The sequence below is a fragment of the Ochotona princeps genome, chromosome 6 (genome assembly GCF_030435755.1).
Source record: "Ochotona princeps isolate mOchPri1 chromosome 6, mOchPri1.hap1, whole genome shotgun sequence".
NCBI lineage: Eukaryota > Metazoa > Chordata > Mammalia > Lagomorpha > Ochotonidae > Ochotona > Ochotona princeps.
The window spans coordinates 14,201,656-14,221,930 of record NC_080837.1 but is presented as its reverse complement, the minus strand read 5'-3'; the positions used below and the strand labels follow the sequence as shown (position 1 = coordinate 14,221,930).

Sequence of the window (20,275 nt, the reverse complement as noted above, 5' to 3'; positions counted from 1 at the left end):
AAGAAACTCCTGGCTCCTGGCTTCAGCTCGGCTCAGTTCTGGCCGTTGCAGCCACTTGGGGAGTGAATCATCAGATGGAAGATCCTCCTCTCTGTAAATCTGACTTTCCAATGAAAATAAAATAAATCTTTAAAAATAATCATTTCACTGTAGTGGTTCCAAGACATTTGATAAATCCTGTTTAATTATTTTATTTGATTGATGTTACAGACGGATAGAATGCCACCAGCTTAATCTGAATGACATGTAAGAGTGGTAGGTGCTGTTTCTGTAGTGGGGAACAAGTGAAAGCCTTTGAAACAGGAGTGATCAGATCATTCCTGTGTGCCCTCTGATGCTTTCCTAGGATCATTAGCCAAGGAGCTGGATTAGCTATGGAGCAACTTGGGATGCTAATCATGTGCATGTGTAATGCCAGCTCTCCAGGCAGCAGTTTAACTCACTCTGCCACAGAGCCATCCTAAATACTGTTTGAAGAGGCATCGTGGTCCTGGTTTTTTGAATCAGCACTCTGTCACCTTCACGGGTTCTTCTTCATTTTGTTTCTCACCCAATTAAATTATCTAACCAGAGAAATCCTGAAAAGTGGGATTTAATTGTCTTTCTTGGAAAGAATCTGTGAGAATTGAAAAGGTCTGAAGCTTAAAAAAAGGAAAGTTAAAATGTTTTAAAAAGAAAATTATAATTTGAAATCCAAGAGCCTTTAAAACACTTTTAAAAATTTGTTTAAATTCCTATAGAATTCTAGGCTACCTCTAGAATTTATAATTTTATTCCAGTTTATAATTTTATTCTTCTGGGGGATGTTTTGGTATTAAAATAACAACTGCTATTCAATCTCACCTTTTTTTAAGTGTTTGTTTATTTCTACCTACTTTAACATTAATTTGCTTTAATTGCAAAGTCAGATATGTAGAGAGGAGGAGAGACAGAGAGAAAGATCTTCCATCCAATGATTCACTCCCCAAGTGGCCACAATGGCTGGAGCTGAGCTGGTCCGAAAACAGGAGCCTGGAGCCTCTTCTGGATGCAGGATCCCAAGGCTTTGGGCCGTTCTTGACTGCTTTCCCAAGCCACAAGCAGGGAGTTAGATGAGAAGCGGGGCGACTAGGATTAGAACAGGTGCCCATATGGGATCCCCGCACATTCAAGGAGAGAACTTTAGCCACTAGGCTACATCAATGGGCCCTATTTCTACATACTTGAAAGGCAGAATGACAAATAATATCTTTCATCCTTAAATTCACCTTTCCTCTCACCCCCTTGCAACAGCCTGTCCTGGGCCAAGGCCAAGCCAACAACCCAAAATTCCATCTGGATTTCCCATATGGGTGATGGTGGCTCAAGCACTTGAGCCATATTCTGTTGTCTGTCCCTTAGTATGTGTTGTCAGGACACTGGTTTGGAAGCATAGTAGCTAGGACTTTTAACTGGTTCTCTGTTAGGTGATGTGCGCATTCCAAGCAACAGCTTTACTTGCTGTACCACAAGGCTCATTTTCTAGTCTTTCTCTATTTTTTTTCTTGTTTGTGTATTTATTTATTTATTGGTATGTATGTTGATGCATATGATATATATATATCAAGTTTGGGTAAAATGGATTGAAAGGTAAGCTTATTATGCAGAGAATGTTTAAAAATGCTGGTATAATTTTTTCTTGATACACATCTTTTTTTTTTATTAAAGACTTACTTATTTTTATTGGAAAGCCAGATTTACACAGAGAAGGAGAGACAGAAGGATCTTCCATTCTATGGTTCACTCCCCAAGTGGCCTCAATGGCCAGAGCTGAGCCAGACGGGAGCCAGAAGCTTCTTCAAGGTCTGCCATATGTATGCAGGGTCCCAAGGCTTTGGGCCATCCTTGGCTACTTTCCCACACCACAAGCAGGGAGCTGTCCTACTCCCTGCCATTAACCTGTGAAAACAGCAGAAAAAGGCCCAAGTGTTTGGATTTCTGTCTCCTGGTGTTTGGGCTGATCTAGGTCTGGCTGTTGTTGCCATCTGGGAAGTGAGCCACTGTATGAAAGATCATTCATTCCCCTCCCTCTGTAATTCTTTTAAATGAATAAATAGAGTTTTTAAATGTCATTTGGCACCAAAAAAAATATACTTTAAGAATCCACACACATTTTTTAAAATAATATAGATTTCCATGAACTTTTGAGAGCCCAAAGTATGTGCTAAACCATCAATCCTTATTAAGACTGATTTTTTTTTCCCACCTTTTACATCTTTTATTAGATACTTCAATTTATTAGGCTAGGATGAGAATTTCCAACAAGGACAACACATGTAAAATCACTTGGAAAGCTTTTTAAAAAAAGCCCCAGTACCTAGCCATGACAGTTAACTTGGGTTGATTGGTTTTTAGTGTGTGATCTGTTTATTCCAGTGTACAGCTATGTTTGAGAATCTTGATCTGAAAATAAATTTTGAAGCTGTCAAATGCCAGGATTTCTGATAATAAATTTGTCGTTGTTAATTTGTTGGGAGTGTTGTGCTGTGTGAGGAAAGCTTCACACTGTGTCACTGGTGTCTCATGTGGGTGCTGATTCGTTACTGGGTTGTTCCACTTCCAGTCAACTCTACTACTTTCCCAGCCACAGGCAGGGAGCTGGGTGGGAAGTGGAGCAGCCAGGACACAAACCAGAGCCCCATAGGATCACGGCACTTGCAAGGTAAGGGGTTAGCCATTGAGCCATTTTCTGTTGGGCCCTGTTGCCATCGTATCTTATCCCTCTAAAACTGAGTGTGTCAAAAACTTGACTACAGTTATATACTCTAAAGCAAATCTAAAAGTTTACCTGGAAAATAGTAAGACTTTTGTACTTGATAAGTTAGCACTGTTACCGAATGGATCCAAAGAGTTTAATTAGGCTAAGCCTACTAGACTAAAATCTTCATCAGAAAAACCCTCCAAAAACTGAAAGAACTAATTACTCAACTTTCTTGATAGGAGGAAAGGTTTGCTTTTCTACCTTCAAATCCTTGATTTCTGGCTATTACCAGATCAGTGTTTCCTAAGGTCATTCTTCTGGTTAGTACTGGTCCTTGGAGTGAATCTTCCCAGAAACACAGAGCAGAAATGTACAGCCAGCCTGGCCAGGTTATCTCCTATGTTGAGATGAAATTCTAGATCAGCAGCGCTTTTTTCCTTTTTCCCTCATGGAGCTATATTAGTACAGATGCTTTAATGCAGTTCTGAGTTTGGGTAGTAGTTGTAAAAGAGATGTTGCTTACAAGGAGGATTAAATTCAGTTTAAGTTCAGCTGCTTTTTCAGCACTTGTCTCAGTTGACCCGCCAGCCAGGAACTCCTACGTGGTAAATCCTTCGTGATTTTTTATAATAGTTTAAACAGGTGTGAAATGCTTGTGTTTCTTTTCTGATTCAAAAAGTAAGTCATTACTTAGTGTTTCCTTATACCAAGTCCTTGAGGAGGTGTTGGTGACCGAGGGGGTGCTGACCATTGGTGATTTACCCTGTGTGCAATGTCAGTACCAGCGTACGTTAGGGCTCCATGCTCTAGACTGACCTGTGCATGCCCACCTGCTTGCTTGCTCTTTTTTCTCTGCTGACTTATTCCTTTGAAATAATGGCAAGAGAGGGAGACTGTCATGGTGGCTCAGCAAGGCTAATCCTTTACCTTGTAGTGTTGGCATCCTATATGATTGCCAGTTCCTGTCCCCACTGCTCCACTTCCCACCCAGCTCCCTCATATGTACTTGGAAAGCAAAAGAGGATGGCCCAGGTCCTTGGGGCCTTGCAATCACCTGTAAGAACCTCCTGATTCCTGGCTTTGGATTGGCTCAGCTGCAGTCATGTGACCATTGGAGAATGAACCAGTAGATGGAAGATGTCTCTCTCTATGTGTGTGTATGTCTCTCCTTCTCTGTGTAAATATGCCTTTCAAATAAAATAAATGACAAGAGAATTTCAAAATCAAATTATTCAAGAATAGGAGAAATTCTATGTGATTATGGTGTAACTTGGCATGGTAGTACTAAGCAGTGTGGTATAGTGGGTTGAGCTGCTACTTGTGACACCAGCATTTCATACTTTCAGTTCTGCTCCTTGCTGATGTGACTGGGAAGATAGCAGATGATAGTTCAGACTCGGGCTTCTTTTAACCCTGAGGAGACCTCACTAGAGTTCCCAGTTCCTGCCTTCAATCTGGCCCAACACTGGCCATTGAGGCCACCTGAGAAGTAAAACAGTGAATGGAAGATATCTCTCTGTCTGCCTTTCAAATAAATAAATAGAGTCCTTTAAAAAGGAACTTGCATGGACTAATCAAACAGGAATTGATAAAATTCTTCATTTGCCTTGATGACCAATGCCATTCATTTATGTAGAGCTTAAGTCAAGCAAGTATATATGTTACTTAGCTCAGAAGCCGTTATTTTATTTTTTAAAGATTTTAAAAAACTTTTCATGAAAGGCAGAGTAACGGACAGTGAGGGGAGAATGAGAGAGCAAGCTCTTGCTTCTACCTGTTAACTTCCCAAATGGTTGCAACAGCTAGTGATGGGCCACGCCGAAGCCAGGAGCGAGAAACTGCATGCATGTGAATGGGTCCAAGTGCTTGGATATCTTCTCTTGCCTAACCTGGGGAAAGAGTAGGAAGCTAGATGCGAAGTGGAGCTGGGACTTAAGCTGGCCTCCTGCCATGGTATGCTAACATGGAAGGCATGGCTTAACCTTCTGCGGCACAACAGAAAGCACTGTCTTTGAGTGGGCTTATGAAATTGTAAGTAATATTAGTCTTTGAGTGTGGTTTTTAGATGCAAACATTCGTATGCTTAGGTAGTTTCCTGTTAGTCTTTCTTCAGGTATGTATTGTCTGAATTTGCATCCCAGTCTGTTACTTCTGGAATTAACTGTTTTTGTGTCTGTGACAACCAGCCTGTTTCTTATTTTCAGTTCTGTAATGGCCTTTGTGATCTCTAGCGTACATCCTAATTAATTAGAAACATGTGGGTGTGTTGCTGTTTGCCCTCTCTGTTGATGGACTTAATCACTAAAAATTCTTTTTGTCTTCTTTAGCATCAGACAACAGTCAGCGCTTCCGAGAAACCTGTTTTGCGTTTGCATTGACACCGCAGCAAGTGCAGCAGATCAGTAGTTCCATGTAAGTTGTCTCCCTTGGAATTTGGCCGTTGACTCCAGCACTGCCTATTCTAAGTAATTTCAGAAAGCAGTGTACTAGGTGAGAAGTTAATGTCATACAAATTTTAGAACTGAAAATATTATACTGTCTTAGCTGCTCTGAGGATAGATATAATTCATAATTTGAAAAACTTTACTGGAGTAATACTATCTTTCAACCAACTTTAATGAGCATATTTTAAAAATTGTAATTCTCATTCTGTCTGTTCTAGGGATATTTCCGGGACCAAATGTGACTTCACAGTGCAGGTCCAGTTAAGGTACAGTGCCAACTACAGTATTTACTTAAAATTTTAGAGTAATAATCCCTACAGATTAATTTTTAAGCATATGAAAATATTAAGTTCAGATATTTGAGTAAGAGAAAGCATTCTGTTGGGCAGTATCTTGATTTTTTTTTCCAATTTAAATTTTAATACAGCAAGTCATGTATCACATCTTGTCCAATTTTTTCACTTTGCTCCTGATCGACTGAAAATCCTCAGCTTGTGACATCTTTAATATCATAATGATCATCTCTGTAGCAATACCAAGTTTGATAAAAGCAAGAACTTTATTATCAGAGGCAAATCATTCTAGATAATTTAACTATTCTAATATTTAACTCTACAATGTTTCATGAGATAACACAGTACAATATTCCAATTTGCTTTGTCCTATATTTTTAAACCACTAAATTAAATGTATTGTAAGTCAGAACTTTCATGAGATATCTCTTGAAAGTTCAAAGAGTTAAAGGAAAATTTTCTTACATGGTCTCACGGCTGCTTTATTCTACTTTTCTTAGCCCACTCGTTTCTCCTTAGAATGTCTAATCTTTTAGTTAATATATCCCTTGATTATATAATCAAATCTTCCTCTGCTCTTACTATTCACTGACTGTCCTACAGGAACCTAAGTGTTTCCTGTGGTTCTTTTAAAGCCCTTTTGGTTTCTATTTGTAAGAGAGAGAGGAGCACAAAGTTAGATGAACACTTCCCATCTGCTGGTTCACCCCCACAAGGCATCTGCAGCAGCTGAGCCGGTGTGAAGCCAGTAAGTGGGCATTCAGTGTGAGTCTTGCGTGTGGGTGACAAGAACTTGGCTACTTGAGGTACCATCTCCTGCCGCCTCCCAGCATGCGCGTTAGCTGGAAGCTGGCGTCAGGAGCAGAACCCCAGCTCCAACCCAGGCACTCTGCTCGGGCAGTGAGCAGCCCACACAACATTCAAGTGCTGCCCCAGATGCTTACCTGCCACACAGGCTTGTTGTAATAGGAGAGAAGCATGAGACAGTTGATTCCTTCAAAGTCTCTTTCCCACACAGATAGGATAGTCTCAATAATCGTATTCTAAGTTGAACCAATTGTAAAGGAAGCGCTAGGTCAGCAAAGAGATGGATCTGAAGCACTGCTCACTTAGGGAACAGTGGGGAGCCCTCTGATACAATCTTTCAAGCAGAGAGGTAAAAACAGTGAGAGAGCACGGGAGAGCTATGACAGAAGTTCCACATTGCTTTTCACTTCCCACCTTGACAGCTTGTGTTTTGTATGTACTGGTAGTGTGGCAGAATTCTTTAAAACAATGTTTTTCAAACTGGAGCTACCCTTAGAGTACACACACAGCACTGAACCAAGGTAGTGCTGTTTTTGTCTTTTTAATCTGTTTTGCTTATTTACCTTGTAGGTTAGTTTTCATTTAAAGAAACAGGTGCCGAGGCCAAAATAAACCTTGGAAACCATAGCCCTGGAATAAAAGATACAGTTATTATCCTTAGTATTATTTAAAGCTGCAACATTCCAAAGGAAAGTTATCTTTCTTAGAGCATTCAACTAATTCAGAGGTTACAAGGAAATGTTGATGGATAAACATATTTCAGCCATTTGTAGAAAGTTGTGTTTATTTGTTTTTATTTGCTTAGAGAGATAGAAAGAATGAAAGAAAGGAGAGGGAGATCTTGTATCCGCTAGTTTGCATTGCAGCTGCCCTTGATAAGCCAGCACTCCATCCAGCTTTGCTCATGGGTTACAAGGACCCTCCACTTGGGTCATCACCTGCTGCCTCTCACGGCACCTACACAGGAAACGGGATCACAAGCGGATCTGGGATTGTTGATATCAGATGTGGATGTTCCCAAATCTTAACTAGTACATCCTTTGCTACAACATGCTTTGCTGCTTTAGCCATTTCTAATACAGATTTATCTTTAGAAATGGTAAACAAAAGAGTCATTATATATTTGGTAGTTGTTGGGTGGTTCTTTGTGGTTTTTTTTTTTTTAAGATTTACTCATTTTATTACAGCCAGATATACACAGAGGAGGAGAGACAGAGAGGAAGATCTTCCGTCTGATGATTCACTCCCCAAGTGAGCCGCAACGGCCAGTGCTGCGCCGATCCGAAGCTGGGAACCTGGAACCTCTTCCAGGTCTCCCACGCGGGTGCAGTGTCCCAATGCATTGGGCCATCCTCGATTGCTTTCCCAGGCCACAAGCAGGAAGCTGGATGGGAAGTGGAGCTGCCGGGATTAGAACCGGCGCCCATATGAGATCCCGGGGCTTTTAAGGCGAGGACTTTAGCCGCTAGGCCACGCTGCCGGGCCCGGTTCTTTGTGTTTTAATAAAACAGTTCCTCTCCCTCCACAGATGCCCCATTGCTAGGTCAGCAACCTCAGTGAAATTTTAAGAGTATATATCCATCTCAGAACTGGCATTTTGGCGTGGCTGGTAAAACTTCCACCTGCAATGCTGCCATAACACATGTGCATCTGTTCTTATCTGTTACTCCGCTTACAATCCAGTTCCCTTCTAATGAACCTGTGGATGCAGTGGAGGGTGGCCCAAGTCTTGGGCCCTGGCACCCACGTGGGAGACCCAGATGGAACTCCTGCTTTCTGCCTGGCTCAGCCCTGTCATTACAGCCATTTGGGAAGTAAAACAGCAGATGGAAAACTTCTCTTTCTCGATGTCTGGCCCTCCCTTCTCTCCAACTTTGGCTTTCAAATAAATAGATCTTTTTAATAAAAGGGTTTAGCCTGTGATGAAAGAGCCTACTAGGGCTGGAAATGGTCCTGCGGGCTTTGACATCTGCTTGCTAAGCATATTTTTAGAAAATCTTTTTAGGACAATAATTCTTACCTTTTTGTTAAGAATGCCTAATCCCTTTGATAATTTCAAATTATGGATTTTTTTTTTTTTTAGAAAAATGCACGCAGACACGTGTCACAAATCTTGCTGTAGACAATTGTGTCGTTTTGTAATCATGTCCACACACAGGCTCCATTGCCTGGAGGGAAAGACCTCACTCACTTCATGGGTGTTGAAAGAGGTTTGCTATGAAGAGAATTTCATAGACTATTCTTTATACTATAGAACTCAAAAGTGCCATGAGAGTTTTTCAGAGGTATTGCTGAGCTTCAGATGTATATGGAAGTAAAAAAGAATAGATGTCATAATAGAAAATTAATCCTTATTTCTTGATTTGTGTAGCAGTGAATAGAGTTGAGAGTTTAGAGATTATATAGATATCTTTAGTTTTCCCAAAAGATTGTTGTAATTTAGAAATTATTTTCTTGTGTTTCTAAAATTATATTCCAGATTTTATAGATACAACACAATAATCTTGTTATTTAACATTTTCAGTTCTTAAAGAATAAAGAAATAAAGGAGGATGTTAGCTTACTGGACAGAATTTGATCCTATGCATGACTTTATAACATTTTAGTTGTTTTTTCTTTCTTTTTGTTTTGTTTTTGCTGGGAATCAGAATAAGCAAATAAATTTTGTAACTATTGTGTAGTATGTGTTTCTCCTAGAGATTCATAATGCATGTTATTTAAAAACCTCTGAGAAGTTCTTTATTAAAGAAGTCTGCACTCATTATTTTGGTTCAGAAATTTCCTGTTTATTCAACTACAGAGCCTTTTTCTTTGTTTTAATGCCTGGGTTTTTTTTTTATTATTATTAATTACATTGCATTATGTGACACAGTTTCATAGGCTCTGGGATTCCCCCAACCCCTTCTTGTGCCCTTCCCCCATAGTGGATTCCTCCACTTTGTTGCAGCATTGTAGTTCAAATTCAGTCTAGGTTCTTTCATTGCAAGCATATACCAAGCATAGAGTCCAGCATCTCATTGTCCAGATAAATGCATCAGTTTCCTGGGGAGACCATCTCTGGTCTGAAGGTAGAGCTTGCAGAATATCATCCCAATCAATTAAAAGCCCCAACATAACATCAACAACAATTTACAACATTATGAAATTAATTGACATGGTATTGAGTAACCAGTATGTTAAAAAATGCAAGTTCTTTTTTTTTTTTTTTTTAAAGATTTTTATTATTATTGGAAAGCCGGATATACAGAGGAGGAGAGACAGAGAGGAAGATCTTCCATCCGATGTTTCACTCCCCAAGTGAGCCGCAGCGGGCCAGTGCGTGCCGATCTGATGCCGGGAACCAGGAACCTCTTCCAGGTCTCCCACGCAGGTGCAGTGTCCCAATGCATTGGGCCGTCCTCGACTGCTTTCCCAGGCCACAAGCAGGAAGCTGGATGGGAAGTGGAGCTGCCGGGATTAGAACCGGCGCCCATATGGGATCCCGGTGCGTTCAAGGCGAGGACTTTAGCCGCTAGGCCACGCCACCGAGCCCAAAAAATGCAAGTTCTTAACCACATCCTGTGACTACTTCATTGACATTTCAATTTTAGTTTATATACAACCACCTTCTATACACCTTTAAATGGCTATAGGGTACTATTCAGCTGTCATGTGTCTCTTTTCATTTTAGTATTTAGCAGTTTATAGTGTTGAAGCATAATTTTGCTAAACCTGGCAGTTTTTAGGGTAGTTTAAACTGGCTTATAACTAACAAGGCATATGTCAGCAACTGAGGTGCAGAGAAGTCTTCAATGCCCTAGTGAGGAGTAATTAATCATTTGTGTCCTACCTAGTAAGGTATATGTGAATCCACACTGACCATTTCCTGTCTGATTCTAAGCTTTTCTTGTTCTGTCTATCTATTCTAGTTTGTTTGTTTGTTTGTTTGTTTGTTTTGAGGGGGTTCCAGAGCGATCCTGATGGTTGTTGCAAGAGAGGGTGGGGACCCAAAGTTGGAACCAAGCAAGGACCAGAGAAAGCTCCTCTCCCTAGTCGAAGGAAGTTAATGCCTGTTAATACCAGCAGAAAACAATGCTCCTTAGAACATACTTAAAGAATGTTCTGAGGACAACTACAGGTGAACAGATTGCTGAAAACCTACATTGATGGAATTATTTAGTTTAGGGTAATTTACATATGCTTATTCATCATGTGAAATACCTAGTTTATGCAGTTTTTTTTTTTTAATTTGACCATCTCTTAGGTTAACTATTGAGTAAAAGTATTAATGAAGTCATCCTTTTACAAAAATATTAAACTGGTCCTTTATTGTTTAGGTTTTGTTTATCAGAAACCAGCTGCCCACAAGAGGATCACTTCCCACCTAATCTTTGTGTGAAAGTGAATACGAAACCTTGTAGCCTTCCAGTAAGTCCTAAAGCTGTTTTTTAAAGTACTCTAATAGTATGGCTGTCAATTAAGTCATCACAGCTGTTGTTCACCATAGTTATTCATTAAGAAAACTTTTTAAATTTTGAGCGTGTATCCTATAACTGAGTGAAGCACTTGTACCCCTCTGTACAGTCAGCTGCTGGGACTCGAGCCGTGGAGATGGAGTCCCCGCGTGGTTACTGCACTGATAGTGGTTCTTGTCAGCAGGGTCTCAGTTGGTTCATGTCCACCTGTAATCCTCTGGTAGAATGGAGATTTGAATAAGGCTATGTGGGAGCTGTTACCGATACCCTTAAAAACACTCCTTAAATACCTATAAAGCTATTTGTAAATTCACCTAATTCTTAAAAGATTTTAAGTTTTCATTAGTAGTATCTTTTCAGGCTTACTGTAATGAGACTTCAGATTATTTAGATTAATAGCAGACTATCTGGAAATGCAAATGTTCTCTACATTGTAATGAAAGCATTTTCTAGTATATAGTTTGTAGTATATTCTTTTTTCAGGAATGGAAGTTGAAATGATTGTGGAAATAAATTACATTTCATCCTTAGGGTTATCTTCCACCTACTAAAAATGGTGTGGAACCAAAGCGACCCAGCCGGCCAATTAACATAACTTCACTTGTCCGATTGTCCACAACAGTACCAAACACCATTGTTGTCTCTTGGACTGCAGAAATTGGAAGAGTAAGTAAATTTTATATCTAAGTAAGTTTTGTGTTACAAGGAAGGGTTAATCACCATGGCTACTTGAGCTTATATGTAAATGATACTGTAAAATGAGTTGCAAAAGGATTTATTTTTGTCTCACGATGGTTTTTCAACATGTTCGCATTTGAAAAATCAGGCACTATCTAGTATGCTGTAACCCAGTCTTTTCACTCAGCAATTTTTCATAAATGTCTTACTATGTTATTATACATCCTTCTGCTTTATTTTTAATGGTTACATCATAATCCAGTGTGAATATGCAATGGCTATCTATCCTATTTTCTTCTTGGTTATTGCTTGATTCATTGCTATTTCAGAAAAATATGAAGACCATGGGTGTCTGATGCTTTCCTTTAGTCAGAGTCTCACAAATGAAATTACCGAGTCAAAGCCTGCCGAATCTTATGAACTTTAGTGTATCTTGAAAGATTGCCTACCCCAATATGTTATAAACAATTATTCTGTTGCTTTCATGGCTTATTCTTACATCTCATTATTATCCTTACAGATGTCATTAGGTAAATAACGGTAGCACTTGCCTTCTTCATTGGCATTCCATTCAGTAGTGAACTTGTCTTTGTGATTATTTATATTTAAAATGGTGTCCATGTCTGTTTCTCTGACTGAGTTTAAGTTCTTGGTATGTCAAGACTTAATTTTTTGTCACATGCAAATATATTTGTATTTTGTTTTTGTTTATATATTGTTCTTTAATATGTGAGAGTACATTTTTATGGGGCCAAATTTTAGCCCAATTTTTCCTTTATAATTTGTTTCTTTCTACCCTTGTACTTGATCTGTCTGCCCTTCCCATGAGTGAATGAATGTCTCTTCATATTTTTTCTTTAAGTTATCATGTTTGGCCTTTAAATATTCAGTGTATCTTAAGTTTATGTGATGTATGAAAAAAAAACAAACAAAAGTTATGTGATGTGTGATTTTAAAATTGCTTTCATTTTTTTAAGTGACTAGATCTAATACCTTTACCTTAAAATGCCAATTATTTCCTGGGATTCTTACTGTTACATGTTTAATTTTTATATATCCTGAACTTTTTCTGTATTTTGGGGAAGGGGGGATCTCTTTTTTCTGGGAAAATGTTTTGAAAATAGCAATATTTAAATTACAGCTTTTTGGTATTTGTTCCTACCCTATTCACTAATGTATTCGAAATTTACTGTGTGCCTTACATAATAACACAACTGACAATTCCATAGCAAGAAAAAGAGGTTTCTTGCTCTCATGGATCTGAGGTCTTAGAACCAGGTCAAGACATAAAAAATAAGAACTTCCTTGTTTTAAGTGCCATGAAGGAGAAGTACATGAGGTTTAGAAGGTACTGCAGGGAGATTGGAGATAGAGAGAGAGGTCGGGGCAGGCTACCAAGGAAGCCTTGTCAGTCCAAGAGTTTAAAGACACCCAAGAATCTCCTAGGTAAGGTTCAGAGAAGACGCCTGCACAGCAGCCCACCAGCTGGGGTGGTAGCAGTGAGGGGTCCTCACAGGTGATTAAGCTTAAAAGTTTTTTTTCTCTCTCTGTCTCTCTCTCTGAAGATTTATCTATTTATTTGTTTATGAGGTAGAGTGAGAGAGGGCGAGACAGTGAAGGAGATCTTCTATCCTCTAGTTCACTCCCCAAATGGCTGCAGTGGCTGGAGCTGGGACAGCGGGAGGCAAGAGCCTGGAACTCCATCTGAGTCTCCCTAGATGCCAGGGGCCCAAGGACTTAAGCAATCTTCTGCTTTCCTAGGTATATTAGTAGGGAGCTGGACCAGAGGTTTGGCAGCTGGGACTTGAACCAGTGTTCCTATGGGCAACCAGTGTCAACCCTGAGTGTCTTGATCGTTTCTCTTCTGGTGGTGAACAATTTGAATAGAGGTCAGAATCATGCCAGATGCTGTCTCTTGGGAACTAGCTATTGGGAAAATTGATGAAAGATTGTTTTAGACTGAAGTGCTGGCTGTGGAGTAGGGATAAGTGGGAGAGTTACAGATTTGGGGTGGATTGGAAGTGGGTTCCAAGAGAGACGTCATAGATAACCCTCTGGTTTCTGGGTTAAGCAAACAAAGCAAAAAAACTGAGATTAGGTGTACTGTGTTGTGTTTTGCTTTGCTTTGGAAAAGGGGCCATTGAAGGTCTAGCACAGAGGTGGGAACCTTTTCTCTGCTGAGGACATTTGGATATTTATAGTATCATTTGCGGGTCCTACAGAAATATCAACTTAGACATTATTGACATGGATAGTCACTCCTAGATAGAGAGAGAACTCCATTTTGGAGGTTTTGAGTTTGAGATGCCCTTGAGACATATTGAACAGACAATTGAGCAGACAGGCTAGGGGAGTAAGTTTGGGCTAGAAAAAAAAATGTGAGTCATATGTGTATTAGCGGTTATTGGAGCCATACAGGCAGGGCTGACATAGCCTAGAGGAATGTATCAAGTAGGAAGAGAAGTGTGCCCGAGGAGATGCTGTATTTAATAGCGGGGAAAAAAGAATGAGTGTGGACAGCACAGGGAATCTATGATGGAGCAGCGAGGAGGATGGACAGGAGAAACCAAGGGGGAAAAGCTTCAGAAAGGAAGGAATGTAAACAGTATTGGACAGATTTGGAAAGGGTAAGTGTGTGGGAATCTGAAGTGAGAGAGGAGGGAAAAATTTGTCTTCATGGGAGGGTGTGGTTAGAGTGTTGAAGAGGATGGCAGAAATATTCTTGAGAGTGGAAGATTAAATATAGAGGAGACAGGTGGGCAGAAGATCAATAGTGAATCGCGTGGTTGGAGTAACTAGTGACCGTGGAGAAAACTGTTTGCTTAATAGGAGACGAGAGGATGAATAAGTGTGCATATTTGGTCCAGAGAGGTGACGCCTTCCCTTACCCTCTGAAATATGAAGTTTGAGTTAAGTCATCTGAGAATCAGGGAAGAAATAAGGTCTTTGAGGATAGTGGCAAGGTTGAAATTCCCACAGACACATGGTCCCTGGATGTACTGTTGAATTATCATGTTTCCATTCCTTCCCATCTTTCAGAGAATTTTGGATGAAATTTCTTTAATAAATCAAGGTATGGAGAATTTATCTTTCATATTGTGTAATATCCTTATTCTAGCAGTAATTTTTCTCCACCTACTTATATCTTTTTTTATGTTTCTTTGGAATTTAGTAAGTTTCTTGTTAAGTATTGCATATTTTTGTTAACTCATGTTGGTTTGATCATTGCTATTATAAATATTTCTGTAATATATTTTCTAAAGATTTTATTTCATTTAAAAACCAATTATTGTTGGATATTTGCTTCATACCTAAGTTTGTATTTTGGTTCCAATACCTTTTTAGTTTTTAATCTGGCATTTCTAAAAAGGCAGTTTGGAGCATAAGGTGGATCAGGTTATCCTAACCCAAATCCTTATCATCTTTTCTTGTTCTTATTCTCTTGGCTAAAACTTGTGAACAGGGTTAAATGAAACAGGTGCTACTGGGCATATTTGTTTTGTTTGTGCCATTGAGAATTCTGCTGTTGTTACAATAAATATTATACTAGCTGGAACTTAACTGTACAAGTGGTACATTCTTATGTTCCCCTTTTACTGGATATCTTTCTCAGAGATAGATTTTGAATTTTACCAACATCCCTTTGGCATCTTATCAGAGTTTTTTTTTACTCTTACATTACCATTGGGTTTTTTAAGTTTTTGTGATTATTTTACTTCTAGTGTACTTTTAAGTTCCCTGCCTTCTTCTCCTTTGGCTTTGTTTCTGTGTAGGAAGTAGAGCCCACAGAAGGATCAGGGATAACCCAGTGGGAGAAGAGAGTGTGCTGGTGGCTCCAGAGGAAAACCAGAGAGCCTCCCGGAGGGCAGGATCCAGGCTGCTGCACTTTGTTGACCTATAAGTTAAAGACCTTTTTGAAGTCAAACATTAAGAGAAAATTATGCTTAATATTTTAATTCAGTTTATGAAAATACTCTAGTTGCTGTACAATCTCTTAACATTTTACAGATAATTTATATAATTGGTTGCTGTTGAGAAATGTTATCACTGTCTTTTTTAATGACAAAGCTAGTACAGTGTCTGAAAACAATAACTATATTGTAGCTGCTTTTCCTACCCCAGGTAATCATTGCATTTAGCATTTACTAAACTCCTTATTTATAGAAAACTTATTTAGATACTAGTGTAAAAGCTTTCGGATGCATAGATTATATTTCGGTGTGGAGAAAATTTTATGGACTGTGTAAAGAGTATTAAACCTGGGAGGAAAAAAAACCAATAGTGTAATCTGGTCCTCTCTCGCTGGATGCAATAAGGTGGCTATGAAGGGTTAGCAGAAGTATTAGCAGAATACTATACCACTCTTTGGTTTTGGACTTTGTGCTAGTGGACCTCTTCTATAGGAAATCGAATCCCACATTATCAGTACAAATGGCATTTGTTCAATACCTGCCATTCTTTCTGCAGTTCCCCCCCCCCCCGCCATCTATTTAGTTATGTGTTATGACTAGAGTGAACATACTTCATGGAATTTGTTGTGGTAATTTTTACTTGATCTCGTTAATATTTATATGGAGCCTTAGGGTAATTCTAAATTGTGACGATTCAAGCTGTCCACACATAATTTCACCATGTTACTTAATATTTCTGTAGTTTCTCTCATACTTGAAGTATTAAGCAAATATGTAATAGCAGTGAATAAGATTTTCCCCCCAAAGGAAGCTTTAAGTTTGTTTATTTGGTTGTTTATTAAAGATTTATATCTTTACTTGAAAGGCAGAGTTTGTGAGTGTTCTACCTGCTGATTTATGTCCCAATTGGCTGCCTCTGCTGAAGCTGAGCCTGACCCAAGCCAGGAGCCAGTATCTTCTGCTGGGTTTGGCACGTGGGTACAGGGACCCAAGGACTTGGGCTGTCTTCCGCTGGTTTCTCAGCTTTCTCGGGTGCATTAGCAGAGAGCTAGATTGGAAGTGGAGCAGCTGGGACTCAGAATTGGCACCCGTGTGGAATGTTGGCCATGGCTTTATCTGCTGTTCCACAAGACTGGCCCCAGAGCTTTTCTGTTTTTAATTAGTATAGTGTATGTTCAAGATAATTTGTTCTTTATTAATATATCAAGAGATTTATTAATTAAAATAAGTTGGATTTTTTTTTTGACGATTCATTTTTACCCCCAGAAAATACGTAGCATGTGCACATGGATAAGTTTCTGAACTTTAAATGAGAGTTTGACCTTGCTGAAGGTGCTATAGGATAACTTTTCTTGTTGCCAAAAACAAGGATTATGTTTTCAGAAGTGTGAAATATGACTGAAATATGGGGTCTGCCTCTAGGTAAGGAGGTTCAGAACCCATGGACTGGGGAGACCAAGGCAGCAGAGGGCTAGCGTGGCCTTGGGAACCAGCGCTACTGGGCCATCCTACTCTCCCTGGTGGTTCTCAGCACCCGCTCTGTCCCAGGCAGTGGCATGTTCATGAGAAGGTTACCTAAATATGTTTGTGTTGTAGTTTCACCAGCTCTTTCACATCTTAATAGGTTTTCTGTAGTATTCGGTACCTGTTTAAAGTGCCTTGAAAACTGTTTGCAAGTGTGAAAATATGTAGTAGCAATTAGTTTTCTTCAAGTCTCTTGATCTTCCTCTTGAGCCCAATACTGAATGGAAAATAATGCAGCCTTCTTTTCTTTTTCCCTTTCCTAAGCCCCAGCCTTCTTTTCTTCCTCTTATCCAACCATGTATCCCTTCACTGAGTCTTGGCGTGCTGATGTTTGCTTTACCCTTTGTGCCTGAGCCACCCCGGCGGGGTCCCTCAGCTGATAATGCATGTCATCCACTCATTTGCCAAGCAAGCAGCTTCTCTTGAACATCTTTAATATTCCCCCATCTTTTCAAGAGCTAGTCAGGGGCATAAAGATGTGTTAAAAGTCACAAATGAGGAAGTGAATCTCGTTTGTAATTTTTTAAATAGCTGCCATTTTTAGACCTACTATCTACCAAATATGGTTTATAACACTTAACACTTCCTTCTTTGATCTTTAACCTTAACAGTGTCCTTTCCTACAGGTGCCTTAAGTTTTTTTTTTAAAGATTTATTTTTATTACAAAGTCAGATATACACAGAGGAGGAGAGACAGAGAGGAAGATCTTCCGTCTGATGATTCACTCCCCAAGTGAGCCGCAACGGGCCGATGCGCGCCAATCCGAAGCCGGGAACCAGGAACCTCTTCCAGGTCTCCCATGCAGGTGCAGTGTCCCAATGCATTGGGCCGTCCTCGACTGCTTTCCCAGGCCACAAGCAGGGAGCTGGATGGGAAGTGGAGCTGCCGGGATTAGAACAGGCGCCCATATGGGATCCCGGTGCGTTCAAGGCGAGGACTTTAGCCGCTAGGCCACGCCGCCGGGCCTAAGTTTTTAGCTCAAGTATAAATAGATAGGTAATATGTAAGCATGACAGACCTGGATTTAAATCCTAGTTGTGTCACTTGAAAGTTGCAGAGTTTAGGGCATGTTCTTTTATTTCTGTATACTTCACTCTCCTCATCCGTAAGCATGGAGATAGACTCATGACTGCCTCAGCAGCCTTTTGGTTAGGATGAAATAAGTGACTGTCCATGGAAACACCTGAGGCAGTGCTCTGACACCCAGTAGCTGTCTTCAGAAGCAGTCGTTCTCTCCCTCTGCGGGGTTACAGTAGATGTGCTGTTTACTTACATGTGTTGTTTGTTTTCTGCATCTTTTTTTTTCCAGACCTATTCCATGGCAGTATATCTTGTAAAACAGTTGTCCTCAACAGTTCTTCTTCAGAGGTTACGAGCAAAGGGAATAAGGAATCCGGATCATTCTAGAGCTTTAAGTACGTATGATAAACTTACTTCATTTATGTAGCTCACCTATTTCTTTAAAGGATTAAGTAGTATTTTCTAAACTCAAGAAATTTTAGGATTTTGTTTTGTTTTGTTTTAAACTAGAAGATTAAAAACATTGGGAACCTTGTAAAACAAAACATAAGAGAACTTAGCATATCTTTTACATTAAGGATGTGTTGTTTTCTGTAATTTATCAGCCTTAAAATTTACACTGTAAAACTAGTACATGAACATGAAGAAGCTTTTAATACAATTTCGTAGAATAAATATAAATTTAAAGCATTCCTGGAGCAGGGAAGGAAATCTTGGCATGCAGTCAATGAAAGGAGTTTGTCCATGGACAAATCAATCAGCACTTGAGCCTCATGTTCCTAATCTGTAAGAAGAGATTTGTATCATATGATTTCCAAAACCTCTCCAAAGTGATTTACTACTGGATGGTTTGTTTTACCTGAACTGTAAGTAAGGTCTGCAGAGGAATGGATCCAGCCTCTGGTTTTTGAGGGTCAGGGCCTCAGGTTAGAGACCTTTCCAGAGAAGTTCTTTGTTTAGTGTATGTGGTTCATGACTGGCTTGACAGTGAGGGTTGAATATTTAGGTAACAATAAGATTTATTTTTACTGGAAATGGCAGTTACAACAAAGAGAAAAGGGAGAGAAATTTCTGTCTGCTGGTTTATTCCTTAAATGACTGCAGTGACCATAGCTGGACCTCTCCAAAGTCAGGCGCTTCTTCTGTGTCTTTCACATGGGTTCAGGGGCCCGAATCTTGGGCCATCCCCCACTGCCTTCCCAGACCGTTAGCCGGAAGCTGAATTGGAAGTGGAGCAGCTGGGATTAGAACCAGTGCCCATATGGGATGCTGGTACAGTGGACTGAGGCTTTACCCACTGTGCCATGGCACCTACACCAGGAACAAAACTTTTTTTTTTTTTTTGAGATTTACTTTATTTTTATTAGAAAGGCAGATTTACAAAGAGAAAGAGATACAGAGAGAAAGATCTTGCACCTGCTGGTTTACTCTCCCAAGTGGCCGCAATGGCCGAAGATGAGCCAATCCAAAGCCAGCAGCCAGGAGCTTTCTCCAGGCCTCCCATGTGGGTAGAGTATCAAGACTGGGCCGTCCTCGACTGCTTTCCCAGGTAACAAGCAGGGAGCTGGAAGGGAAATAGAGCAGCCAGCGTACGAACCAGTGCCTATATGAGATATCAACGTGTGGAAAGCAAGGATTTAGCGACAGAGCCATTGCATTGGGCCCAGGAGCAAAACTTTTTATAGGTGATAGTTAGGTATCTGTCTGCTAAATGTTCTTGAGGTGAGTTGATTAATGGAACCCACTAATGATTTGTAGTTGGGAACACTGTTATAATAAAGAGCTTAAGTAGTAAATCTAATTTTGCTTTCATTTCTTTTATACCCAAACTTTTACCCTCTTCTTGTTTCTATGCCAGAGTGAAAGGTCCCACAACTCGTAAGAGTTCATTGAAAGGAATTTTCTGTTCTTTAAATGTCAGTAATCCTGAGTTGAGGTGAAGATTCCTTGACAGGTGATAGAAAGCTAAAATGACAATATTCTGCTGGCTTAGGGCCTGGGGAAATGGAGACACCATTGGCAGGAACAAGGAGATAGCAGGGCTCCTGGAGGAAAAGAGACATGTCTTCCTTAAAAGACAGTGCAATATGTCTTTGCTCAAGTTCTTCTCTTCTCCGCTTATTGCTGTAGCACCACCTGGAGGGAGAGTTGGATGGTGACCCAGGAATTGTTTTCTCTGTAAGAAACTACTGATTGTTGAGCAGCCCAAAGCTACTTGATTCAAAATCTCCAAGTTGCACATGGCCGGAGATTTTTGTAACAGTTGGTGTCCTGCTTATTGGCATAGGGATCCAATGGGACATTAACTTGGATGAAATTTGTTGTAATTAAAGAACTGCTACAACTAAAGAGTTAACTTTCAGGCCCAGCATGGTCTAGCAGCTTAAGTCCTCGCCTTGAACCAGCTGGGATCCCATATGGCCA

The 20,275-nt window shown here is 39.9% G+C and overlaps 1 protein-coding gene across 2 annotated transcripts in view; it reads left to right on the top strand.

Annotated features, from left to right (window-relative positions):
- PIAS1 (protein inhibitor of activated STAT 1) overlaps positions 1-20,275 on the top strand; it is a 123,182-nt gene that overhangs the window by 74,417 nt on the left and 28,490 nt on the right. For both annotated transcript variants that reach the window (XM_004577951.3, XM_058665629.1), the window contains exons 3-7: positions 5,047-5,131; positions 5,382-5,429; positions 10,580-10,670; positions 11,249-11,383; positions 18,141-18,246. In XM_004577951.3, the coding sequence (XP_004578008.1) occupies positions 5,047-5,131; positions 5,382-5,429; positions 10,580-10,670; positions 11,249-11,383; positions 18,141-18,246 (465 nt within the window). The remainder of the gene's footprint in view (positions 1-5,046; positions 5,132-5,381; positions 5,430-10,579; positions 10,671-11,248; positions 11,384-18,140; positions 18,247-20,275) is intronic.